Source organism: Cyprinodon variegatus, unplaced genomic scaffold (genome assembly GCF_000732505.1).
Source record: "Cyprinodon variegatus isolate N-32 unplaced genomic scaffold, C_variegatus-1.0 Scaffold170, whole genome shotgun sequence".
In the NCBI taxonomy this organism is placed as follows: domain Eukaryota; kingdom Metazoa; phylum Chordata; class Actinopteri; order Cyprinodontiformes; family Cyprinodontidae; genus Cyprinodon; species Cyprinodon variegatus.
Window position 1 is genome coordinate 210,789 of NW_015150623.1, and position 26,976 is coordinate 237,764.

The following is a 26,976-nucleotide window of genomic DNA, read 5'->3' on the forward strand; positions in this document are numbered from 1 at the left end:
TTTACAGTTAAAACAAGTAAATCGGAGGGAAAGAGTATTATTAAAGAAAACCTGATGGAATATGGCACAAAAAAAAGGTGGGATGAAGGAAAACAGGAAGATGGTTTTATAAAATTCAGAAGATTGTAGGAAAAAGAACAAATGGAAGATGAAATAGAAAGGAGGAGAGAGTGATAACAAGGTTCAGATTCGGGCATACAGGACTTAATTATACACTTTTCAAAATTCAAAAGCATACTACTGGCAAATGTGATTACTATGGAAAATATGAAACAATAATACATGTTATACTGGAATGTCATAAATATGAAAGCCAGAGAAGATATATGAGGGGAGAGTTTGAATGAATTAAGGAAAAGATTAATTTATTAGATATTTTGAGGAAGAATTTGGGGAGTAAGCATTTACAAATAGTTATTTGATTTTTAAAGAAAACTTTAAAAAAATATATTTCATACAATTGGATTATAGGGAGAGTGAATGTGTTTATGATATAGACAAGCAGAATGCAAAGTTATGAATAAGTATGTTGTTTTTTTATGGATATATATATATATTTTTTTTCCTTTGAAATTATATGTTTATTAGTAGATATTCTATCACGAACCACACTCCATACCAGTAAGTGGCGGTAATGCTACTAAATGTTCGTTGCCAAACGCCAATGAATCCAAAAAGAAGAGGAATCTAACGAGGGGGAAGAAGATGAAGGATAGTGGAGTGATGCTCCACTAGATGGCGGTGTGACATTCATGTTCGCAATCTCCATGTAAACCGAGAGGAAGAAGAAGATGTAAAGGACGGCGTAGCTTCTCCGCTTGTTCAAAGTGGTTAAATTTGTGGTTATTATTTTAATATTAGCACTACATCTATACAATTTAGACATTAAACCGGTTTCAGTATACAGCTATTTTATATATTTTTAAAGTTGGTCTGAAATCGTTAGATAGAAGCTAAGATGAGCTACATCCGGGGCTAGCAAGCGTCGTTTAGCTCCCTGTTCCCCTGGCAACGTGTAGGGCGAGCATCTGTGAGGCCGCGGACGGATACCTCTGCCTCCATTTAGCAGTTTCTGTTCCTAGAATCGCAATTATTTTTATTAATCGTCAGTGTGCCGGATGGCGGAGGGTGGAAGACGTGGAGAGGAGGAGGACCGTGGGCCCGGAGCGGCTTACCAGGAGTTTGTGTTGATGGAGAACCTTCTGGATAAACTGAAGCTGCTGAACTATGAGGAGGAAGTTCTAGTGAAACACAACATGAAGAACCTGACCAGGTGAGACCCGAACACCACATGGAGGCATAAAGGGTTTTTTTTAGGTTCGAAATAAATGAGCAGATTTCATGTGTAAAAGAGGGAAACAAGGAAAGTCGATTAAATTAAATTTTATAGTCTTCTTTTGGTGACATGTTTTCTTTTCAAGATCGATGAAAGTGGCTGGATTAGTTTTCATAACGGTGGAAATGGAAGATTTCATAGATTTAAAACTTCATTGGATCAGAGCTAAAAAAGACAAAGACAAGTTAATAAAGATGTAAAGGTAATTGTCTGAATTAGAACAAGTCCTAACCAATCTGAGAGAGAATAGAAACGTCCTTCTTCTTTAAAAAAAATCTAAAACACTGAGAGACTAATCAAAGACTGATCCACAGTATAATTCATCCAAGAAGGTGAGTTTGTTTGTGTTGATCAGTTAGACTGAGATTAATGAGCTCCATAAGAACAATTTACAGGAATGCTGTTCATGATCTTCTTATAATATTGATTTGAAGTTCCAGTTCTGTTTATTCAAAGAAAATCTGAGCAGCTTCACACTAAAGTTTCCTTCTAGAAAACTTAACGTCCAGTTGCCTAACCTGAGCTTTTCAACCTTCACACTAAACATTCTGCTTATGGCTCCTCTCTTCCTCCTTCTCTCCTCTTTAGACATTACTTTGTCTCCAGTCCCTACCTGCCATCCAACCCTGGCGAGCAGTTCTACATGTTCACCATCATCGCTGCCTGGCTCATCAACGTTGCGGGAAGGCCTTTCCCAGAACCTCAGGAGTACGATGAGCCCTACGCCAACGTGTCTAACATCCTGGCAGAACTCCGGGCTTTTGTGAGTTGAAGCTTCACAAAAAAGAAACAAAGATGGTTTGCTGTTGCTTTTGTGTCTATCACAGCAAAACAGCTTTAAAATTACTAGTTAATTTGTTTTCAAACTAAATATTAATCTTTCAGCTTTTCTCTTACCTATTTGTTTCATCTTTACTAAATATACATTTTTTATTTGATACCATAACTCTCTAAAATAGATTACCAGAATTTCTCTAATGGTAAACTTAAATCGATAAATCATCATATTAATTCAGAAATAAATACCCTTAACCCTTCATTTATTTTAAATAAGGAAAGTGGGCAACCCTACATTCACCTAATAAAAACAGGAAACATGCATGGTGCAAGGTTATAGCAAAACTGATTAATTGACTTTATTGCTCTCATAGTGGAGAATTTTGAAGTCTCCTCTTTAGCAGGATTATTAAACAAGGTTATTGCACAGGATATTAACATGGGTATTTATAATTATATAGCTATTGCACTGTGTATAAAAAAAAAAAAAACTAGTATTAAATAGTAATTGCACATTAAATATTGCACAATCTATTGCCGTTGTAGTGTTGCATTGTGGCGTCTGATTGCTAATTTCCACCTGTAGTCCCAGGACAGGTTGATGTTAAAAGGATTTCTATATTTAAATTAAAGAGACAGGAGCAGCAAACACATATGCTAAAATCTATCATACAAAAACATTTTATACATGATAATTAAGATTCCCTCTGGGATACGCCAATTTTAAGAAAATAAACTTGCAGATATTAATCATTTCAAACGCACATACATCACGATTCGTTCACACACTGAAACACCAATCAGTGCAAACCTGCTTTGATTTTTTTTAAAAGGGCAACAACAACAAAAAACCTTTTATTTGTCAGATGTTCAGACTTTGGAATGCTTGTGCACATTATAATCTCATTTGGTAAAATATTCTGCCAACAGTTTTTGCAAAGGAGGTCCTGTGTTGACTGATACAGTGGTTGTTTCTAACTGACTGGCACACTAAATTGTGTTTGAAATCGTATCTGTCAACATGATGCATATGCTAAAAAAAAATCACTCATCTTTTGAGCTTTATCATTAAAATCATAAAGAATTTTGGAGCAGCCTAAAAGGAATAGGAACATTGTGTTTTTATTGACATTTTCTCATTGTGTCATACTTTTCCTCTCAGTTATCACTTAACTGTGTGAGTTAAGGTTAATTTCAAATTGACTTTCATTTTATTTACTGTTTTACTGTACTTATTGTTTTAGAAATATGATTTAAAATCCTAGTCCATAAGCATTCTCATTCACATTTTCACCCTAAATTTTCACGTTATGATATATGTTTACATTATATATTGGCTGCATCTAAAAATATAAAAAATATGATTAATTTAAACATAAATATGAAATAATACAATATAACCTACAATTACTTAAATTATATCATGGTAAAGTACGTCATCAAATCAATTCAGTTTAGTGTATCAAATAAGCTGCCTGTAGTGTCTTTAAATGTCCAGCAGGTGTCAGTATTCTGTGAGACAGTATCAGCGCAGTATCAATATTTTGGCAATGTGTCAAAACGCTTCAAGATGCCTCATTAATCCATCACTACTCCTTAGAGGAGCAGCAGCTATTGCACCTTTAAGATTTAGAAGATCATATTTACTCGGGCTGAAACAATTAATCTGATTAATTGTGATTAACTGATTATTGAAATAATCATCAACTAATTTAGTAATTGATTAATCATTGACTGGAGTATAGAGACTCTAAAACATGTCTTTAGCTGACAGTAAAAAAGAAAAAAAAAAGAAAAAGAAATTAATAAAAGCATTTTGCACTTAAGATTTATTTGTCCATATTCTCTATCCAGGAGTTCTCAAGTGAAAAACATTTTAGTTTCACCCGGTTTAATTTTGCAAACAATCTTCTTTAAGGATATTATAATTTTTATTTTATTTTTAATTGTCCATCTTTTTTTATAAAAAGATTTCATAATCTGATCCGGTCAAATGTGGGATATTTTTTAAATTTTTGAGGTACTGTGACAAAAGTTGATACAACTTCTGTATGAACTGCAGTCAGTGTAGCTGGTGTGATTCCTGCTCTGGTGTTATGGCATGGGGTCTTAAATGCATACTGTAGATGGTCCACAACTGTTTGGTTAATACATGTTATGAGCATTAATATTATTAGCAATAGATGGTAAGGCCACAATGGTATCTATAAATAGCTGAAGGTGAGCATATATCAGCTGAGATGTATGGGGCTTAGGTTCAAAAGCTTAATCGCGTTGTTCCGACAGTCTGACGATGTCCAGTCACCATCTCGTTCTCGTCTCCTCGTCATCCCCATTGGCTCCATCTTCCCCATTATTTTCCTCCTCTGATGAGGAATCAGGCTCAAATTTGTAGGACCTGTTCATTGACTGGATTCTGTTCATCATCTGTTGAAATACCCCTACTTGATGATAATTCCTACGTCTTTTTGTCGGTATTGCTCTCCGTTTCAGTGTGTATATCCTCTGTGTTGGCTAGCCAATATCCTGGAGTGATGTCACACTTCTGGGTTTGGTATGTGCAGAAAATAAGGAACCAAAGAAAGCACAAGTTTTGTTGGACCTTTCTACTAGATCTACTAGAATAAAATAAAGAGGTAGCTTTCAAAAACTTAAGCTTAATGAACGTCTCTGTCTCTGTCAGGGTGTTAAGGTGGACTTCCCACCCTCCAAACTGGTGTCTGGTTCCGGCGAGTACGTCTGTTTAGTTTTGGACCATCTGGCCAATCAGGCGCTGAAGAAGACAGGCTTCACCTTTAGAAGGTACTTTCAAATTCCTTCCTCTGTTCTGCCTGTCAAGATTTTCCTGGCTGCTGTAAATAGGAGAGAGGTTTAATTTTTTCTGTTTCTCTCAGACCAAACTATCCTGAAGAAAACCAAGAGGAAGAGTCTGTGATCAACGATGATGCGGAGCTCACGCTTAGCAAAGTGGAGGAGGAGATGATTGTAGGTGTCTCTGTTTTAGTAGCATGCTTTAAAATATTTGGAGGAGCCAGAGCATCCTATTTAAATTCTTCCATTCTAGTCTATTGCAGCTCAGTTAAACAGATGTTGGTTGGGATCAGATGTGTTGATGGTTGTTGGGTTTTTATGTGACCCCAGGATGAAGCTGACGATGACGAGGAGAACCTGATGGACCTGGAGGCCCTGAAGTTATGGAGAGCTCCCACTGTGAGATCAGAGGGCGATGGCTTACTGATTAGATGTTGAATAATTTAGTGGTTCAGTGGGTTCTGAGTCCCCTTCCTGACAGGCAGAGCCATCTTCTCTCCCACTGAAACTGACCCTGTGTTCTAGCAGGAAGCAGAAAGGAGCTCCAAACCGGACGAGATCCTGGAGTCCACTGTGGACGCTGCAGAGTGGCGGCTGGAGGTGGAGAGAGTTCTGCCGCAGCTCAAAGTCACCATCAGGGCAGACAACAAGGTGAGCGCCGACCTTAACTCACCTGAGCTCCTCTATGGATGTTTGTAACTTACACCCTGCTCTGCTGGGCCCCTACAGGACTGGAGGAACCATCTGGACCAGATGCATCAACACAGAGACGGGATCAAGTCATCGCTCAAAGAGACCGAGGTGAGGGGATTTAATCCCAGGGAGGGTTCTGCTCCATTCAACTCAAACACACTCATACAGCTGCTGGAAAGCCCTGCAGAGGGGCCTGTTTTAATTTTGGTTGGGTTACTGCCATTTTGCTCTTTTTCTGGGAATAATTTGGAGCTCAGAATCAATCAGGACTGAAAAGCTCCTTAAACTTTGATCATTTTGTGTCCATCTACAGACTTCATTTCAGACATTGTTCAAATAATTTCTAGGTTTTCATTTAACAGAAAATAACTTATGTATAGAGTCAGACTATGATCCCAGCAACTGCATTCCTAAGCAGACTCCATCTGAGAAAAGCTGTATCTTCAGCCCCTTAGAAGGGAGTCCCTTTACTGATAGATTCTTCTAACTTTGTTATTGTCAAGAAAACAAACAAGTTCTGTGGTTTTATTTTCCCTCTTCTCTTTCTGAAATGAACCAAGGTCATTTATGGGTGCAGTGGTGCAGAGGGAGAGGTTCATGTATTTTACGAGCCGTCCTAGGTTTGAGTCCCGGCCCCGCGGACCTTTGCTGCTTGTCTTCCTGCTCTCTCAGCTCCTTTACTTACAAATAAAGGAGGAGCTAGCCAAAAAGAAAATCAAAGAAACACAAAATTGCATCAGTCCTGATTAAAGGCCATCCATCTTCTTATTCCTTCAGGGACGTGGTGGGGCCAGTGCCTGTCTCTGGTAGTCTATGGTCGAGTACACCCTGGACAAATCGCCAGTCTGTCACAGGGCAACACAGAGACACAAAAAGACATACAGCCATGCAGACCCGCACTCACACCTGATGACAATTTTAGAGAAGCCTATTAACTTAACAGTCATGTTTTTGGGCTGAGGGAGGCATCCAGAGTACCAGAGAACATGCAAACTCTAGAAATCATCGGCCAGGAATCGAACAAGGAAATTTCTTGATGCAAGGAAGGTGCTACAAACTGCCCCACCCTGCAGCCCTTATTAACTAAGACTTTATTAACTAAGGCCGTTTCTCAATTCACAAGAACATGAGTACGGACTCGTGTCCTCGCCAGATATGTTCTTGAGAAAAACACAGGAAAGTGTGAACTCTGGGAGAACGGGAGCATGCAGCATAAATATGGGTCAATTGGAACAGAAGCGTACTCGTGACATCACCATATGCTCTGCTCGTCTGGAGCTGCATATCACCTCCTATTAGTAAAAGTCTATAGATAATAATAAATTCTGACTTTTTTCATTTAGTGGGGGGAATAATAATTAAAACAGTCAGATAAATACAAATAAAAATAACATTTAGCCAAATAAAACTAAAAAATCGCCATCAGAGTCAGTTGTACTTCTCACACGGCTATGCTGAGAGAGGGCTGCTGCAGACAGGCTAAAATTAGCCCTGGCTGCCATTAGCCTCGGAGCTCTGCTGGTTGCCGCGGTCCTCTCAACAGTCAACCTTTTTTTGTTTTTTTATTACACAGTAAATCAGTCAAAGGGCCATATAGGGATGCTTAAAAGTATAATAGTCTTGCCTTAAATGATCTTAAAACATACTGTTATAGAACAACAGCAACAGAAAAGACAACTTTTAATTCTCTGAGCACTATCCTGGAAGCTACAGCTGCCGCAGTGCATGCTGGGACAGCCGTCTATCTCAAGAACGGACAAATCTGCTCTGATGCATACTTGCTAAATAGGGAGGGGCGAGAACAATATCCGGGGACTTTGTCCATTCTCAGTCTTCTTGTTCTTGTGATTTGGAACAGTAGTAGGGCTAAGGCTGATGACGTTTCACGAGTACACAAGCACATGAGAATGCACAAGTACACATATTGAGAAATGGCCTAAGACTCCATAATCAGTGATGAAGTCTTAGAATGTATGCTGATGGAGGTAATGAACTTCCAGCCCAGTTAAGGATTAAAAACCAAACCGTTAAAAAATAGATCCTGAAGCAGACAGACAGCCAATAAGAGGCCAGCTAGAAAAGTCACAGCCAATCAAATGAAGGCAGCCCGATGCTAATGTTTAGGCTAACATAAAACAGTCAGCAGGATGTGATCTGCTCTTGTTTTTACACAGGAATTTCGCTTCTTTATTTTTGTCATGTTTGAACACTCTAATGTTCTGAAAGAACCCAAACATGAGCTCTAAAGGACGGATGTGTGAACTAAAGATTCTCGGGATCTTTGAGAGAACTTTGATCAATGACGTGCTCATTTTCCGCCTTCTAAGCTCAAATCTGAACTGAATAATCCAACATCTTTATACTTGTTCGTAAATTTTGTCTGTATTGATTCAGCTATTAAGGTTTTAACTTCATAAAAAGCACAAGTAATTTATAAAACGTGTTTAAAATAATGATTACTTTATTGTATATTTGTATAGAAATATAGAGTGAAATGTATTTTTTTGCGTCTCCAGTCTGTGCCGCGGCGGTTTTTGGGGTCACAGGCTGAAACGTGTGGGACCTCAATATTTTGGTTAATCTTCTTTCATGACAGTCCACTGCGTGTGTGTCCTCTCTGTCTCTGCAGAGCTATCTGGACAATCTTCAGGTAGACATCGGGAAGACTCTGGAGAAGGTGAGCAGCAGAGAGAAATACATCAACCGCCAGCTGGAGAACCTGATCCAGGAGTACCGCAACGCTCAGGCCAAACTCAGCGAGGTAACCCAGACTCATACCTCCAATGCAAAAACACCAAAACATGTCAAACTTCCAACGATTCAGTTGGATTGATTAGTGGGTGTGTCCTCCATTAGGAAAAGGAGCTCTACAAGCAGGCATGCGGAGGAGTGACAGAGAAAACCAGAGTCCTGGCAGAGGTCAGTGAACACATCGCCACTTTCCCTGTAGCTCCAGGAAACACTGACACAGCTTGCTCTGTTTAAATGTCTCAGATCAGTGAGGAGCTGGAGAAGGTAAAGCAAGAGATAGAAGACAAGGGCCGCAGCATGTCTGATGGAGGTGAAGCAGACGTAAACTGTCAGAAGTCCTTGTTTCCCCCTCCATCATGTCTGACCTCCTCCCTTCTTCTCTACAGGCCCCGTGGTGAAGATCAAGCAGAGCTTCACTAAGCTGAAGCAGGAGATCACCCAGATGGACGTGAGGACAGGCGTGGTTCAGCACCAACTGCTGCAGGCCGAACTCATGGTGAAATCCAATATGACACGTGACATGCACGCCACCGAACACACCGCTGGGCCTTTGGGCTAGTCCCTCTGGTAGGACGGGCCCTCCCAGACCTCAGTGAGGTTCTGCTCCTCCTGATGGACCTGGAACAGTTTTTACTGCTTAAATCTGAACTGATAATCCATCAGAAAAGTGTCTTATAGAATATGCAAAATATTTATTTGGTTTCTTTATGTGTTCTGTATTTTTATCATTTGAATAAAATATTTTTTTTCCAAACACTTCAACTCTGTGATTATACATTATGTCCACTAGGTGTCCCCCTTTCTATGTCCAAATGAATGTTGATCATCAATCAGATGCAGAGATGCATTTAACTAGAGCAGACATATATGCAGATGCCTCCTGGAGTGGGCTGGCCCACTTCTGATATGTAGCTGTGTGTCCGCCATATTGGAGAGGTCAAAGCTGCGCTGTGCGCCAGTAAATTTTCTGCATTAATGTCCTAGCTTTAATTCACACACTGAAGTCCATGGGGAAAATGGTACCAAACGCACTGCATTAAAGCTCCTTATTTTAGTACTATAACTGTACAGATCCCATATATCAGTAATTCACATTTCACCAAGTAGTGCAAAACAATAGTGTATGTTGCACAATAACACTGGATTAATCCCCATCCACACAAATGAAGTAAATATCTCTTTTTTTTATTAACTTTGTTGCATTAAAATTAATTTTAAACACCACACAGGTTATGTGCAATCAGTTTATCTGTTAATTGTTGCCTATCTGTTATTGTATTGTTTATTTCATTAAAATCACCCAGCCATCCCGATGTCAGAAACATGTTCAAACTTTTCCTAAAGCCTATTTGACCGATGAGCTGCAACCATTTGCCATCATCAGACTGTCCAATTCAACGGACCTTAGGGGACTTTGAAGCCTTTGGCATCTAGCAGCTGTTCAATATGTCAAACATCCTGTCAATTGTCTACAAGCAAGTGGTCTGCTCTTTAAGTATTTTTCAAACAGTTATATGTTTGTATTGTGTTAATATAATTTTTGTTACCACACGGAATTCACTCCAATTTTGCAGCTTGAGATGAAGTCTATCTATATATCCATCCATCCACTATTGCTACACTGTCTACAAACTAGTTAATAGCCAAGGTCCCTGAGAACAGATAAGGGGTGTAATTCCAGTGGAGCTGTCCAGTTGAGCTCCTATTTGGACTGTTGCTTGTAGCATATTTGGCAGCCAACCTCAACATTTAACAAGCATCCATCATCACAACACTCTCTTACCAGCCACTGGATGATCAAACAATGTTATTAAGGCTGAGACTCAGGAAGCAGCGTCCAGTCTTAAAGGCGGAGCCTAAAACAGAGCAAGGTGTAAATTGGATGCAAGAACAAAATCACATCCATCTTCGGGATATAACAATAATATGAGCCTAATTAATGCAACAATGAATAATTCCTTTTGGTTTAGATTTTCTACATACTGTTGTTTTCATTTTACCAGAGTACGACTCAAGCTTGTCTTTCAGCTCATTGTTGACTTCCCACTAAAGTTCTAGAACACTGCACACTCTGATATGCCCTCCTCTCTAGATCCATTGCATTTCTTTTCTGTCTCTCCAGACTCTAACCCAATCCAAGGAATCAAGGAGTCTGCATTGCATGCCTTCTTTTTGCTTTGCTTATTCTCAAGGTAAACAGAAATAAGCCTCTAGGATAAAGGCTTATTCTCAAAGCCTTTTATTTGAAGGGGTTCTCATAGAGTTTAGGCTTTGACAAATTTGTTAAACTGTAGGAAACTTCAATATAACTAATTTAAAGTTGGCATGGGAGTTATATTTGGGGGTTTTTCACCAGTTTTTTATTACTGGGTTCTAACGAGTAGATATATTTTGTATTCAGTTTATTTAAGATTTTCACAAAACTTCATAGATCAAATTAGTGTGGAGTAAAAAATGTTGAGATATGTCTGTTCTTAGACTCACAGACTCCAAACGAAGGTCATGAGACATAAGAATGAATCACACAGCCTCCTTCATGGCATGAAGGGGATGACTGTTGAAAGATATATTAACCTAACAGGGAGTGGCCCTGATGAACTAAAGTTGTTTTGCTTCGCTCTTCAAGTGAGTGGTTTTGTAAGGTATTAATGTATGTAGTGAAATGCCACAGAGCTCTATCTCTCTGTCCGAGAACGTTAAATAAATTTGAACCTTACTTATTGCAAGAGATGCCTCTGTCTCAGCTTCCTAACTTCACATTAGTTAACCTTTAAATAAATATTTGAGACCCCCCTATTTTCTAGTTATTGCTGTTTCCAGATAATTAATTAATAGATTGAACACAGTGATAAAATCAGACCAGTAAGCTGCAGAGCATTGATGAGAATGTAGATGGATGTCCTCACAATGGACACTTCTCTGTCCACAGAGTCCCTTATGATGGACTTAAGTTAAAACTGGTGCAGGAACTTATGTTGACTAATGCAAGTTTTTCATTGTGTCTTTGTGACAAAAACCCTATAAGACCACGGTGGAAACTGTTGGTGAAAACTGTAACATGCTCTCGCTTCTCTGGTTTTACTCTGAAGGGCCTGACCGGAAGCTACATCGTTTATTTCCGTTGCATAGTGACAGCATTTGCTGCTTCCTGTGAGGCGAGGCTGTCAGCTAGACAGAGAGCGACTTCTGCTCGGTTTGAGGAAACCTAAACAAAGTTAAACATCATAGAAACCAGAGGAAACAAAGAGAGGAAACCCCGACAGAAGAAATAGGGGTTTATTCTAAACTTCCGGTGAGAAAGTGAGCAGAAAAACAAAGCGGTGAGTTCAGCGGAGTACCGTTATTTTCGCTTTGTTTCGATTTCTAGAGCAAATGTAGCTGAAATAATTTTGAAAAAACATATGAATTGGCACCAATCTTTAATCTACCATAGACTCATGCTAATAACATTAATAGCCTATTTTATAGTATCCTATATATGTATTATATACATGTGATTTATTTCATTCTAATTCAAGTAGAGCAAAATAACAAATGACAAGCCATGCAGATTTTATCAAGGAAAAAATGTCATGGCGTGGTTAAAAATGGCTTTTAACTGCAAGAAATAACACTGAGTTGGATATAATATGGATATGAAATGGTATTGTATGGATAAGGGGATGAAATAAACTGATGTCAGAACAGGGAGGGTCTAAACATCAAAAAGCTGATTTAAAACCTGTAAATTGTGATTTTTTTTATGCATTTATTGTAAAAGTTTGGAGCTGAGCCTTTAATTGGACTCTGGTTCTGATGGTTCGGGTGGTCGGAACTGGAATGGTTCGGTCTATCTCTAACGGTTCGGGTGGTGGGAACTGGAATGGTTCGGTCCATCTCTGTGTTTCCTGCTACGCGTTTTCCTCCAACATCAGCAGCTCCATAGATATCCATAATGAGCAGCTCCGAGCAGCTCCTATAGACCGATGCTGCTGCAAGGCATGCTGGGAAACTACCGATGGGGTCAGTTCAGTGGTGGGTATTTGTGGGACGGGGCTGACTCGCTTCTGTTTAGTTTTCATTTCCTATGAGATGATCCGTGTTTTTATCCCCTGAACAAAAACAGGACAGAGAACAGAACTCCTCTAAAAAAAAAACAGGAGGAAAAAGGAAATAAAGGTTTTATGTTGTTCTATATGGAGGACCAACTCTGCCGTATTTAAGAATAAATACTGAAATAAATAAATGCTCAATAAATGAATAAGCATTCAATTAATTGCCCCCCAAAACATTATAAACAAATAAATGTAGATAGAAATTAAATTATACAGTAAAACATAAATGTATATATCTCTTTTAATTAGCTCCTTTATTTAGACTTAGACAGATTTATTTGTTATTTAGTGTAAAACAAAAATAAATTTAGTTTGGAACAGCTCTCTGGACAATTTCATCTTTTTAAAAGTGCAGCCTTGAAAAATAGAAAGAAGAAATATATAAAAACAGTAATATAAACATATGACTGTAAATTTACAGTTCTAAATGTTTTATTTATGCGCCTTTATAATAATTACCCTATTTATTTATTGTCCGTTATCATCTTTATTTATTACTTTTTTTCATTTATGTTAATGTTATATTTTTCTCCGTTTTATTCTTCCTTTATATTTTTTTACCCAATTTATTTCTTCAACGCTATTTATTTCTGCCTGTTGTTTTTACATTTCTGTATGCATTTCTGCCTCATTATGTAAATGAGGACGTGTGTGTGCTAGAGGGGACCAACAGTGCCGCTGTAGAACTTGTCCTGTGAAACTAAATTTTTCTTAAAAAAGAAAGTCCTTTGATTTGATTAGGCAGGTAAGACTTGCAGATGGAATATTTACTTTTTTTTACATAATAAAACAACTCTTATTATCTTATTTCAAGTATTTTATATCTAAATATCTTATTTCAAATGTAAAAATATGCGTTCCATTGCTTGGTCATATTTTTTGATCTGTTCAAATAAAAGGCTAGAACAACTATTTTAAGAATTTCCATTTTTAGATCAGACTTAACTGTGTAATACTAAATCAATTTCTTATGGACCAATTTGTTATTTTGCCTTTACAATATGAAAATGATATGATGGGATTATAGTTTTCATCAGTTAGATCAGCAGGTTGTAACCTTGGCTTTGTGGCTCATCTAACATGCTAAACAATGCGCTCAATGTCTAGTTGTTCTTTTGCTCTGTGCCCCCAGAAAAAAAAAGAGAGGTAAAACAGCCACGCCTCCCTGCAAAAAATTAAAATCTAAAGAAGTCATTTTTTTTTCTTGAAATAAGTGAATTTTTTCTTGAATTGAGGAGGAAAGAGAGACACTTTGCCAATGGAACAAGGTAATTTACATTTAAAATAGGGAAAAACAATTGCTTTCTTATTTCCAGAGCATATTGTCTAATTATCTTATTTTAGGGTTAAAATACTCATTCCATTGCCAAACTATCTCATTTACCAACTCAAATTAAGCAGGATTTCTGTAAAATGTGAAAAAGTCTGGAGTTGGTTTCAGTGGATTTCCGGTTTTGAGAAAGTTTGTATTTCCAAACTTTATTTACATCTAGTTTTCTAATGGCAAATGGCAAAAACAAAGCTTTCTGAAAACATTCATTTTTCAGCCTTTCCTTAAAAACATGAACATATATTTTCTCACATTCAGAAGTAAAAGCATGGATGTGTTATTCTGTTTTTAAATTTCCTGAACGCAGTCTTTTTATTTTTCCCTCCTTGTTTTCGCTGTAGTCGCCGTTGGCAGCCATGTTTGCGTGTTGTGAAATGTGTCACAAGGTTCTGTTCCAACAGCTTGCTTCATTAATACTGCTTCCATGTTGTGACATCGTGGAGTTTTATGGACTTCCTTTCTATCTTATCAGTGAGATCAGAAGTTTAAATGGATTCTGGAGGTTTCTGTGGTTCTGGTCCAAATTTTGCAGAACAGATTATAAGCAATGGAATTGCATCCCAGCTAAAACTTTAAGTTTAAACGGGACTATATATGATTATTAAAGTTTAAGTGGTGGCTGGGGGGAAATGGGGCCCCTGGACTGCTAATAGGATCCTATTTGGCCCCCATGTGTCTGATGCAGACAGAGACTGCTTCTAATTTGAACCTCTTGTAATACAAAATGTTAATTTTGTTACAAAATGCTTGGAGGACATAGAACTGCTTTTAATTTGGTAAACTTGTCTAAATACTAGCTTCCATTCAGCTTAGTCCAGTGGAGATCACCCACAAGATTCCTTTCTTCTTTTAAAGCAAAACCCATTTAAAGATTTGATTCTACAATAATTTACACATTCTATGCAAATTTTTTTTTTAACGTTATTGGTTTGCACTCTTAGCCCACTGATGAGCATGTAAAAGAACTTTACAGAATTTGTTTTTACACCCAGTTTGTAAAAAGGAGCGCTACCACAGGTAATTCATCCCTGCTGCCACCAGACTCTACAAAGAGACAATGCAACAGCAATAAGTTGAAAAACACCCTGTGCAATAATCCTGCATACTAACCCTGCTATATAAGACACTTCACCAGTACATATATATATTTAAAAAAAAAGGTCATTGGGGGACTCCGGGCAATGACCCCCAAACTGGAGGAGTGGTTACAGCAGATCCCTGGAAATACATCAGACATCTCGATCCAAAAGAGTGCAGTTCTAGGAACAGCAAAGATACTGTGCAGAACCTTCAAGCTCCCAGGCCTCTGGTAGAGGACCCGAGCTTGGAGGAAAAAGGGGGGGGGAGACCACCCGCGATGGTTGAGGAGAAGTTTTTATATATATATATATATATATATATATGTATATATATATGGATACATTGTACCTACCCCATGCACCTTTTTCTTCCTTTATCCTCTCTCTATTTGAGCTGATGTAATGAGTCAATTTCTCTACTGTTAGATCAATAAAGTCAATCAATCAATTTAAATATATTAACTTCTTCTTACTTTTAACTTGAGCTTTTTGGTCTGCATGAAAAAAAAGTTACAAACCCCTTTTTTAAAGATCATTTAAACAATTTCAGGTTAATCTATTATTCAGCTTTTTAAACATCAATCTGTTTTCCCCATGCATGTAGAATGACTGTTTGACCTTAGATTGTTTCCTGCTGGGCGGCTGCAGCCCCTCACAGACAGTCAGACCTAAACTGATATATTCTACTCAAATTCTGGATTTGTTTATTTCTCCTGAGCAGTATTTATAATTTTATTCTAAAATAAATGTCCTGAAAAGAAGATGAGATGCTGCATTTAATACTGATGTCTGTTCTGAACTACTGGGCTGTGAGTGGTACTGGAGGAGGAGCTTGGTACCAGGAGAGTGGAACCAAACAGAAAGGTCAGAGATACTGGGAATGTTTGAGGAACGTCGGATCTTTGAATGCTGGCAACCCGGAGCCGGATTGTTCTGTTATTTTCTTTTTATTGATGTAAATGAGTTAGTTTGATCATCTGGGGAAGTTAGGCTCTAAGCTTTTTAATAAATGCACATTATTTGCTTTTATAAAGCAAACACATGAAATGAAATAAAAAAAGAAACTCAAATAAAGAAAAGATTTCAGCTTTTAGGAATCACAAACACTTTCCCAACATCAACGGTTCTGCTTCCAAATCTGATTAATTAATATGGATAGAAAAGTTAGAAGGTTGTCTGTGATTTCTGGATCTTTAGGCTTTCCATGAAAGGGTTAACAGCGACCACAGAATCCAGATCTGTGTGCGTCTTTCAAAATTCAGAAAAAGGCCAAGAGGTCATATTCGATTCACTCCACCCACATATCCTCTGCAGGAGGGTTCTAGAGGTTCTGGTCGGTCACTGAGGATGTCAGAGTGAATACAAGTGGGTTTGATGGAAGCTTGAAGGGATCAGTCGGAAACGAGTTCCTCCTCCTCGGCTGATAAACAGTTAACAGGAAACATGAGCTCAGAGTCACGGCCTCCTTCTTGTTTTTCTCTTCAGGCTGCAGCTTCGCTCTGCAGGATGTGAGAGAACCGCAGCAGAACCGCTCTGAAGGTAAGAATAAAGCTTTATAAATATCCAGGCTTAAAAAGCTCCAGCAACGTGTTTGGATTGGATTCTGTTAATCCCTGTGGTTCTTGGACTGATCAGATTAACTAAACTCTAAGAGGGGGAGAGCAGAACTTAAAGGGTTTACTTCTGATGGTTCTGCTGCTTCATGCAGAACAACAGCTGACTGCTGAACAAAACTTTTTATTTTGACCAAAAGATTTAACATTTCTGAACAAAAATCTGATTTAATCCCTGCTCTAAAAGTTGACTAAAGATCAGTTTCCTGTTTCCATGCAGAACCTAAACCTGTGAGGATTTAGTTCCAGCCACCCAACTGTTGCATCTGTTGTTTGATTTGTTTCTGGTGTCTTTCACAGATCAACAGACGAGGCGCTGCAGACAAACATGTCTCTATTCTTCTCTGGAGCCGTAACAAGTATGTCTCCTTCCATCATAGCATATTCTTCCTCTGTAAAACAGGCCCACCTCATGATGCTGCCGCTCCCATGCTTTACAGTCAGGGTTTTTTATCCATCATTAATTGACAAACTTCACTTCAGTCAAACTATGGAAGGAAATAAAGCTGCTGTGTTCCCTGCAGCCCTTGCCGGCTCAAACTTTTATACGCTGCTCATCATCCTAAGTATGATGCTGCCACCTCCATGCCTTACAGTCAGGATTTGAACTTAATTTTAAACTTTTTAGAGAACTGAATTTATTATTTAATAATAATAATTTATTAATTAATAATTTCCCAGAGCTAAAGCTCAAACTTAAACTTCCCAGCAAGAAAATGCTCTGCGGCCTGAAGGCAGAACAGGACGCATTAATTACGAGGCAACTTTATTAGCTGTGGTTATGTTAATGACACTAATGTCTAAATTTTATTCCCTATAATTTTGGATGTGAAATTTGAGCTGTTTCTGTATTTACTTTTTTTTCCTTTTCTAAAGAAGGTATTTTCTTCCCACTGTCACCAAGAGTCTTTATCAGAGGAGCTTGGTGGCTATTTGTTGAATTTAAAGATACGACTTAAAGTTTGTTCTGTTAAAATGCTCATAGTTTACCTGCAGGTAGATCTAAACTCAAATGTCAGTCAGAATCTCAGAGATCGTCCTCACAGCTTCAGGACTTCATGGCTCTTAAAGATGTTTTCATAGGACAGAAATCTCCCCTGACTAAAATTAATTAAACCTGTTCAGCTTCTGCTAAATGTTACTGAAACCCTAAAGAGACGGTTCTGCTTGGCCTTTATCTCCAGCTCTGTTTGGCAGGAATGTTTTGCTGATTAAAGCCCGTCTTTATTTAGAAACCTGTTTGGTTTCTGAGTCTCACTGAAGCTCTTCTGTTCAGGTTCTCCTATAAAGCGAAGGCTTCGTGGGAATCACTCCTGTCAGAGGTAACAATCGTCCTCATTCTCAACATGTCTAACATTAAACATGTTGGAGTCCAGAAGGAAATAAGATGCTTTCTGAGTCTCAAACATCTGCTTGTATATTTGATCACTCTTTGAAATTCTTTTTTTTCTGCATAATAAACCTTTAAGCTCCAGTTGATCAGAGTCCCATTAAAACACTGAAGATTAACTGTGTTTTTTGTCACAGAAACGGGAATCAAAGAGTTTTTCTCTGATCAGTTTATTAGGCTCCCTCTCTGAGTTTAGATCCTTCGTTGTGTTTTCTGAGTTGAAGCCGTCTCTCCCCTGCAGCCTGGATGCCTCCCTCCTCTCCCCCGACTCCTCCTACGTCTGTTACTCCTCCTCGGACGCCGGCGCCCCGTGCTGCTGCCGCCGCTCTCCGCGCCTCCTCACCAACGGCTACTACGACGTCACTGAGGACAGCTTCTGCTTGGACGAGGATGGCAACGTGTCGCTGACAGGCTGCAGGACCAATGTGTCCTACAAGGAGAACCTGGTCAGGTGAGGCGGGACCTGGGGGCTGTGGTGGGTTGGGGTGAATCAGGTCGCTGACCTCATCACGGGTCGACTGAATGTTCTGCTTGAATAAACATATGCAGCTCTTTTCCACACGCCTGGTTAGAACGCTGAGCTCATCTCCTGCAGCCAATCAGAGCCTGGCTCTCGACATGTCAGGCAGGTTCCAGAGGCCAGTAAATTCCTCATCAGTGACTTCAGCTGCCCAGGGGCCCTGCTGGGTTGTCATTGATGGCTGTTGCTAGGCGACGTTTTGTGTTATGGGATGTGGCTGAGAAACAAAGCTTTAAATCAGTTCAAAACACCTTCAGCTGTTTGATCGTTCCAGCTGCTTCTGCAGGAGCTAGAAGCCACAGCTGCAGGAAAACAGGATGTGTACAGGCGGTTGGTGCCCCCTTGTGGCTGATTTCTCACCTTCAGTTTGTGTCACATAGGGTGTATTTAATTTCAGAGCCTTCATCCTCCAAGGACCCGGTCTACCTGGACTGGGTCTTTCTAGGTTTGTGAAAATAAGAAGACCGGAAGAGTTTAACTACGGATTCAAACAGGCCAAGCCTATCCCAGATTCCACCGTTCTGTTGCCAAGCAACTGTTACAATTGACACACAAAGCAGGCAAAGAATAAACTGAACTTCTCATTACTGTTCTGGATGCTAATAACATTTATTAAGGAGCTTCAGCAGCTGTACCATCGTCATGTTCATCATATTTATGGTCCCACACTGCAGATATTGGAATCTGGGATTAAATGTCAACCAAACCCGTTTGCACAGGGACAGATAAAACCAAACATTACCCGCCACATATCTGACTCAATAACCATTTAAGACAACTATTTTCACTCATTTCAGATGGAACTATTCGCATTCCCTTTATTATATTAAACTGCACTTACAATTTTCATGACTGTTTCCCATTTTCCTCTGAGCACGGAGCAGCCGGCTTGCTTGGACTCACAATAACCGACGGCATACCCAAGGCTATGGAGGATACACCAGACCTGTACTTCAAAACGGGCAAAAAGAAGGCTGCATTTTCATTCATCCGAACGGCCGCCACGCTGTGACGTAATCGGATGACGAATGTGGCCTTTGTAAGGACAAAGCCCCTGAATTCAAACTCAGCATTAGACTTCTTGGTAGCATTGTCTTTCTCTACTAGATGAACCAATAAATCCACGTGGGCCTGACCTCAGTAACCATGACAGCAATGGCAAGACACAGCCACATTAATCAGTTCATCCAGTTGAGAAAGATGGGAACCAAAGCAGCTGCCTTAAGTCCAGGAAGCAGTGAAGTTGTCCATAGAGCCCATTGTCATGAGAGTAAAATCGAACGCCTCTGCAAATTGAAAACAGCATTTTGCTAAATTGCGATTATATTGAAAATGCAATTAATTGGCCCGCATTATTTTTAATCATTATTGAGTTATTATGCATAATTTTCAAGGTTTTCCCCTCTTTGTTCCCTTACTACTCAGTGATTATTTTTTTATGTTTTTGTTATACTTTGGACATTTTCTGCACCTTGAGGATTATTAAGATGCTTTAAGGCACTCATTTCATTGGTTTATTTCCCTCTTAGTGTATTTTTCTGCCTTTTTTTCTCCTTTTAAATTTACTTTTAAAATTATTTATCACGAAATGATCTACCATGAGGTTATTGAGGTTAGACCTGAACCTTCAAAAGCTCATGGACTGCCACAAAGTCGGCCTTTATCACCTAAAAAAAAAATCGCACAGTGTAAACCCGGCTTTAAGCTGGGCTTACACTGCAATTTTTTGCCCTTTTCGGGCCAACTTTCCAGTCGTGCAAGAATTTTCCGATCGGCCTGACTTGATCGTGCGTCTTGTAGTGTACAGGGGGTAACAAGGGGTGATCAGCCTCTCACGACCTCCTCCTGACCAGGAATCATAAAGTCGGGAGAAAATCAAACATGTTTGATTGATAAGAACATCTTGAGGTTTAAACGACTAATGTTTCATCAGGACTTTGAAAAACTAATTCATGTTTTTTACTTTGGATGAATCAATAAAAGCAAAGTCTACCAGACAGCTCTAGCTGATCAGAATGCTGCAGCCTGCATCCTCAATAAACTAAGAAAGTGGAGCAGATCACCCCAGTTCTAAAGTTATTGAACTGGCTCCCAACATCTCTGGGAATAGACTTGAAAAGCACCTGTTAGTCTATAAATCACTTAAAAGACTCTGCTCCATAATATATTTCAGACACTGGCTCTAATCTACCCTGCACACTCGGAGAAACAGCTTTTAGTTCTTATGATCCTTGAAAACTGTAAAAGTGCTGAAAGCCTCAGTTCCTTTAAATCGAGATTAAAAATTGTTCTTATTTAAAGGCCTTAACCAAGCTATCTAAATATTATTATTCAATTTTCTAGTCTAAGCTTTATTCCATTTTTTAAACCATTTTATATTTTATTCATGTAATCATCTTAGTTTAATTGCTCACTTTTACTCACTAATTATTTTGTCTTGCTTTTATGCCACTACAGTGTATATTTTTCATCATCTACAGCACTTTAAATCATCTTGCCACTGAATGTTGCTCATTTCTTCCATGTTCTGTCCTAATGTTTAGGGTTTAAACAGCATAATATTTTGATTTAACCAAAATAATTGATTGCATCATCTCTTTATTATGATGATTCTGTGTCACATTTTTTGTGTGCTGTTTTTGTCTCTTTTTCTTTCACTTTTTTAGCTTTTTGTTAAATAGATTGCCAGACCATCCGGGATAGTCTGTGTTTTTGTCTAATAGTTGTGTCTATTTGTTCTTCTGTCCTCCTCCCTGGGTTTTATACACCGTCCTTGCTTCAGCCAGACCTCAAAGAAGCTCAGCTAAAGTTTCATGTTTCCAGACTTTTAACTGTTAAACATTGCTAAGCAACATGACCTCCTGAGAGCAGATCCAGATAAAGAACCAGAAGTGATTGCAGCCTCTCTTTGTGTCCTCAGAGTCTTTAGACGCAGGCGGAGACCCCGCAGGTCTCTGGTTTCTCTGCTGAGTGATGTCACAGAGAGCTGCCATTCATGGCTGGACCAGAAAGTCTTCAGAGGGATGTTGGGAACCGGACACAGACAGAACCTGGATCTGGATCAGGATCTGGACCTCGACTGGCCCCAGATCAGCCAGGAGGGGTCGTCTCCTCTGGACAAGTCTCTGTGGTCTGGACTGAACAGCACCGAGCTGGACGACAGCCAGAGTTTCACGTACGGTGAGTCGGCAGAAAGTTTCTGATCTGATGTTGTGATCCTAAACGTCTCCATAAGCATCACACGAGTGCTCCTCTTGGTCCAGATCCCACGGAAGCTCCACCTCCTCCGGACAAAGAAGCTCCTCGGAAGCTCCTAATCCAGGAGGAGATCTGCTCCGAGATCTGTCAGTCCAAGGAGCGCCTCACCCAATCACTGGGCAGCCTCTCTGAAGTCCCGCCCCCTCCTGCTATCTACAGCTGCTGCTGTCAGACGTCACCTGAGCCCACAGGTGAGCCGGGTCAACCCTTCACATCCTGACAAGGAATCTTGTGTTTGATCAGAACCAGCAGCTGTGGAACCAAAGGTTCTGGTTCCTCCCGCTGTGAAACTTAGGATGTTTGAAGCAGGACTTTAAACCTAAACCACTTCGACTTTATTTCTAAAAACTTTATGTATTCCAGGTCTAACGATGAAGGCTCTCCTCCTCATCCTCTTCATCATCTTCATCCTCAGTGGCCTCTGCTCAGGGTGAGATTTTTTACTGGTTGGTTTTATGGTGACGCTTCATGATGCATTTACTGACCCGAGGAAAAACAGATAAAAGGATGAAGAGGGTTAAAATGTCTTCTTCCTGCAGGTGTTTCTGGTGGAGCGCAGCCGTGACGTCGGCCATGTTTGCTATGATGTCAGCAGTGATGTGTGAGTATGACATCTGATGATGACCTTACAGATAAACCTGGAAAGCAGTTTAACTTAAATAAGATTCAATAGTTAATGATTATAAAATATATTTATATAAAAATACACAGCAAGAAAAGAAAAACTAAACTGAGATATTATGTAAAAGATTTAACTAAAAATACTAAAACTTTTATTTAAAATGTGTGGGGGAAAAAAACTCTTAATAAAGTGAGAACAAATTAGATAAACATTTAAATAATAAACCTGACAGCAAAATATAAACATAATATAACAAATGAGGAGATTGAAATAAAATGAATTAATAAATACATTGAATTATAAAGAATAATACATATATCAACTTAATAAAGATGAATATATAATGTGTGTGTGAGTTTAAATTATTAAATGTATTGATACCATTAATGCATTAGTATACATGTATTAGTAAATGTTAGGTTTTTTTTCTCCTTTCAGTTGTGACAAAGTCTGGACCAATGGGTGAGTGGAGGAAAGCGAAGACGGAGGTGAGTCTCGTTTGATTGTTTTTAACCTCTGGAGATAAAATAACCAGCATGATTTAAAATATTGCTGCTTCTGTTCCAGGACATCACCTCCAGAAACGAGTGAGACAAAATCTCCATCACCTCCAGAAACGAGGACAAAAGAGAAAGCTGTCTGTTGGTGTGTCACTTAGAGTTTGTAGTCAGGTTGGACAGTAAGGTCAACATGTTCTGAGCTTTGGAGGGATTTTAAAGCCAAACAAGGATTCATTTTATTAAAAAAAAATCTTAAATGGATGAATAAATGGTAAGAGATGGGGGACAGCAAAATGAAAAAGCCCTCAGACTTTAATAATCAGGTTCTCTAGAAAATCATGTTTGGATTTCTCCATTTTTGGTTTTAAATTTCTGAAGGAGCTCAAATGTTTGAATGTTTTTAAACATTAGCTTAGCTTAGCAGCATATAAAGCTGGGAAAACTGAATCAGAAACTTAATCCTATCTGGACAAAGTGATAAACTTCCTTTTTAAAGTGAACAAACAGACTTTTAATGTCCGGAAAACAGGTTAAAGTTTGAAGGACAAAAAAGGTGTGTTTCTTTTTTTTGTATGTCTAAATGTACAAAAATCAGCTGGAATTCTGCAGGAGGTGTGATCATGATTTACTGCTGGTTTACTGAAGGTTTTAAAAGCTCCTCCAGTATCTTTCACACAACATCTTCAGATGGAGCATGAAAAAAGGAATCCTTTGTGCCTTTGAATCAGCCAGCAGCAGCTAAAGGCTAATATTATGAATCTGTTCAAATAAAAAGGATGCAAGGTGAAAGCAAAGCAATAAACCGACCAGCCTCAAATTTCAGGGCTGACATATAGTGAGAAATAATGAATGTAGTCTGTTGACTACGTTTTATTTTAACCAGGTCAGGTTTTTTTTTCAGCTTTGGGTTCCAACTCCTTCACAAAGCTTAATTTGTGCCAGTTGTTTCCCTTTACAGACCCTGAGAAATATTTCAAATGATCTAATCCTGTTTTTATTGCATGGAAACAGGGAGTCAAATGAAAGCAATACTTCTGTAAGCTTTGCATTTCAATTTAGTATAAAGTGAAACACAGGGAGCTTTAAATAGCTTAACTCCTCCAAAAATAATTGTAAAAATATTATGAAATAATATATTAAATCATTTCAAAAATAGATACTTTTAAAAAAAGATACTATTTAGAGGAATCTGTTCTAGCAGATCAGGTCCTCAAAGTCAAAGCTTTTATTTTGAAACCAATCCTCTTTCCTTTGTCTTTGTGGTAGAAAAAAACTAACCAGATTAAATAATAACACATTTTACCACTTAAAGGTCTATAAGTGAAAACAATATGTTTTAAAAGTAAAAGTAATGACAAACAGGTTAGAAAGAGGAGTCAGATGTTGAAGCACAGAATGCTTTATAAATGTTAAACAGATTGAACCCAATGATAGAGTATACACTGGCAAAAAAAATTACATTTTGAGAAAATGTAGAAAGATTCTGTTTAATACTTTTGTTGTGAAATTCTCACTTGTTGACAAGCTTTTATTATGAAAATAATGTATTTCAGTATTAAACCCCAAAGGGTTTTTTTTTCTCCTGTACACACAGGTTCTTAGGATTATAAACTGAACATTATTAAAACATAAAGTGCAGGTGACAAAGCCTTCATGGCTGCAGAACTGTTAATAAAGCTACCTTTTACATTTCACTTTGAAAAAGGGAACAATTTCTTAAAATAAGGACAATTTTAAGGAAAAATATTGGATTCTGTGGTTGATTTTTTTTCCTCATATGAAGCTTTTCACTTCACAGCATTTTATTTTGAGATGTCGCCATATGTAGCACTTTAGGTTTTAATTTATGCATTTAAAAATAATCTCACCACCATGTGAATTTTTTTTTATATAGTAGAAAAAACAAACTGGAGGTGTTTATAGCACTTGGGCAATAGTTGCTTTGAAATGTCGCACAAAACCCTGACCAAGTAATGTAAAAACAACTACATGTACTGTAGAACTTTATTAAACATGATTTAATCCAGTTTGAATTAGGAATCACGCTGAGAACTAAAATAACGCAGAGAAAAGCTGAGCCTCTGTTTCAGCAGCAGCTCAGGTCAGCCACAGCCTGCAGGGAGATCAAGGATTTGGGAAAATTCAGAACCAGGGATGAACTTTTTCTTAAAATCATTCCAGTTAATCCACAGCCTGAAGAGCTGACAGAAAAGATTTTTATTGAAGTGCCAAAAAGTTTTTATCCTTACATGTCTGAGGTTATCAGACATATTTTTGATACAGCGCTCTGCTTTACTTTGTTCTAAAAGCTGTGCTTCCTGACTGTTGTATATCACAGATCAAATGTTGGTGTAAAATGTTGAAAATGTTCTCGTTTGGGAGTTTGAACTTATCAAGATGATGCTCCGCTGTTTTTTAGGAAAAGGCCTGATGTTTAATAAACAGAGGGTTTAGTCTGCTGCCCCCTGGCGGTCAGAATCACTCAGTGCAGCCTCAGAAGGTACATTTAAAAAAAATGGATTTTTGAAAATCAAACTAAAGAAGAGTTTCTTAAAGTTTTTATTTTAGATCTGTAAAGCACTTAGCCTTAAATTCTTCATGTTCTGTTTTATTTCTTATTGAATGCATTTGGAAATGTGATGCTCTGCTTGTGATAACAGTTTCAAATGTTTTGATTTTTGATAACCGAAGTGGACGAATTAAATCTTTAACCAAAGGCTACACTAAAGGAAAACCTAAAATTTAATTGACCAAAGTAATTTAAACAAATGGTAACTGGCCATCAAAATGACATAGCAGTCCCCACACTTATGTCAAAAGTGTTTTTGGATTTCGATTTCTGATCCCTTGGTGGCGCTTTGGTTTAATATTTCAATTCGTGTCAACTGCCTGTTATCAGTGTTTTAATTAAAGTGTTTATTCTTAAGCTATTAAACTACAGTAAAGACAGTCTGTGGATTTCTTTTTCTCATGAACACCAAAAGAAAGAGTCCAAGTTTAGCATTCAACACCCTTTGAGCTCCACAACTCTTCATCTTTGTCTAAAGATGAGAAATGTATCAGAAAGCCCAGGTTTGGACCTTGCGGGCCTCTCTGCCTCCAGAAACTAATCCGAAATAAACCTGAAGTTCTACTCTGACAACCGTAGGTTCTTCCACCCACATGGTCTGGACTGCAAACGAGTGGAAAATCCAAGTTAATCGACTTTATATGGAAAAAACAAAACCGTAGAAACTAACAACCACTCTGAGAGCGCAGACTTCCACCAAGCAGCACATTTTGTGACTTACACCTATAGTTTAACCTCACTTACCAAATGATAGCAAAGTGAATTGTTCCTTGGCATGATGTGCACCTTTATTAACAATTTCCATGAAACTTATGAAAATAAGTTTATAAATAAGTCCCAACATGACTTTAAAGCCTCTGGTGTCTGTTCTGCTCTCACCTTCTTCATTCACCCGTTCTTGTTTGATCAGGAGATTGATACTTTGTGCGAGGAATGGCTCACCTATTCTGTGTTTTAGGCCGAATCCCAACCAGGCCCCTAAGCACTAGCCCTTTATTTGCCCAAAGGGTTCACCACATTAAGGACCGTCCCAAACCCTGTAGTGGGTAGGGTGAGTGGACCATTCAGCCCTTAAATAGCCTATCTGCATCCCTGCAGGCTCACTGGATATTTGGAAGCGGGTGTTACTGCAATGTAATGGTGGAAGAAACGAGTGCATCCAAATGTAAGTTCCGCTGGTCTACTGCATCTTCATTATACTGACAGAAAATCACAAATCAGGTAAAACACATCATTAATTTTTAACAGGGAGGTCATCTTGGAAATAGTTTTATTTGACTGTATACATTTGTTTTGAGAAGGGCAAATGTTTGATTTCATGTCAACCTGTGCCACAGCCATGCACATGGAGCATCCCAGGGTTGCCATAGCAATAACCTCTTTACTGAAGAGACCATCCCGTTCTGATTTATAACCCCCACCTTCAATCAAGGCTTCGAGTGTGACTTAATTGGGAGTGACACTCAAAAAAGGGTAGTGCTTATGGGGTGGTTTGTCTTCAGTATATTACTTCTGCACTTCTTTGCGTGGTTGCTGAAGCTGTGAATAGTCTTTACTGCCTCCCTCTGGTTTAGCTGGGAAGTGCTTGTTCTGCCAAATAAGGTTACAGAATCCTTCAAAAAAATTCCTGCAT

The 26,976-nt window shown here is 38.6% G+C and overlaps 2 protein-coding genes across 3 annotated transcripts; both read left to right on the plus strand.

Moving 5' to 3' along the window:
• Window positions 1-772: 772 nt before the first annotated feature.
• On the plus strand, window positions 773-9,030 carry ift57 (intraflagellar transport 57). Of its 2 annotated transcripts, none has more exons than XM_015378327.1 (11): window positions 773-1,273; window positions 1,925-2,099; window positions 4,797-4,915; window positions 5,008-5,098; window positions 5,255-5,323; window positions 5,450-5,575; window positions 5,654-5,725; window positions 8,247-8,378; window positions 8,474-8,536; window positions 8,612-8,678; window positions 8,755-9,030. In XM_015378327.1, the coding sequence occupies exons 1-11, from the start codon at window positions 1,119-1,121 to the stop codon at window positions 8,925-8,927; spliced, it is 1,242 nt and encodes a 413-aa protein (XP_015233813.1). In that variant the 5' UTR covers window positions 773-1,118; the 3' UTR covers window positions 8,928-9,030. The 2 variants fall into 2 exon arrangements, with proteins under 2 accessions (XP_015233813.1, XP_015233814.1); XM_015378328.1 differs by having other exon boundaries at window positions 5,453-5,575.
• A 2,487-nt stretch (window positions 9,031-11,517) lies between these two features.
• tmem71 (transmembrane protein 71) lies at window positions 11,518-25,741 on the plus strand. Its single transcript, XM_015378345.1, has 11 exons — window positions 11,518-11,688; window positions 16,357-16,410; window positions 16,785-16,843; window positions 17,761-17,806; window positions 18,116-18,325; window positions 21,315-21,574; window positions 21,658-21,843; window positions 22,016-22,082; window positions 22,192-22,253; window positions 22,713-22,762; window positions 22,842-25,741. Exons 3-11 carry the CDS (start codon window positions 16,813-16,815, stop codon window positions 22,863-22,865), a joined length of 936 nt encoding a protein of 311 aa, XP_015233831.1. The 5' UTR covers window positions 11,518-11,688; window positions 16,357-16,410; window positions 16,785-16,812; the 3' UTR covers window positions 22,866-25,741.
• The last annotated feature ends 1,235 nt before the right edge of the window (window positions 25,742-26,976 follow it).

Excerpts from the sequence above, each read along its gene's own strand:
- ift57 (XM_015378327.1), top strand. The coding sequence starts at position 1,119 with ATGGCGGAGGGTGGAAGACGTGGAGAGGAGGAGGACCGTGGGCCCGGA. Across the intron at positions 5,324-5,449 it reads AGTTATGGAGAGCTCCCACT|CAGGAAGCAGAAAGGAGCTC; the intron begins GTGAGATCAGAG and ends CCTGTGTTCTAG. Across the intron at positions 5,726-8,246 it reads CATCGCTCAAAGAGACCGAG|AGCTATCTGGACAATCTTCA; the intron begins GTGAGGGGATTT and ends CTGTCTCTGCAG.
- tmem71 (XM_015378345.1), top strand. The coding sequence starts at position 16,813 with ATGTCTCTATTCTTCTCTGGAGCCGTAACAA. Across the intron at positions 18,326-21,314 it reads TACAAGGAGAACCTGGTCAG|AGTCTTTAGACGCAGGCGGA; the intron begins GTGAGGCGGGAC and ends TTGTGTCCTCAG. Across the intron at positions 22,083-22,191 it reads CTCAGTGGCCTCTGCTCAGG|GTGTTTCTGGTGGAGCGCAG; the intron begins GTGAGATTTTTT and ends TTCTTCCTGCAG.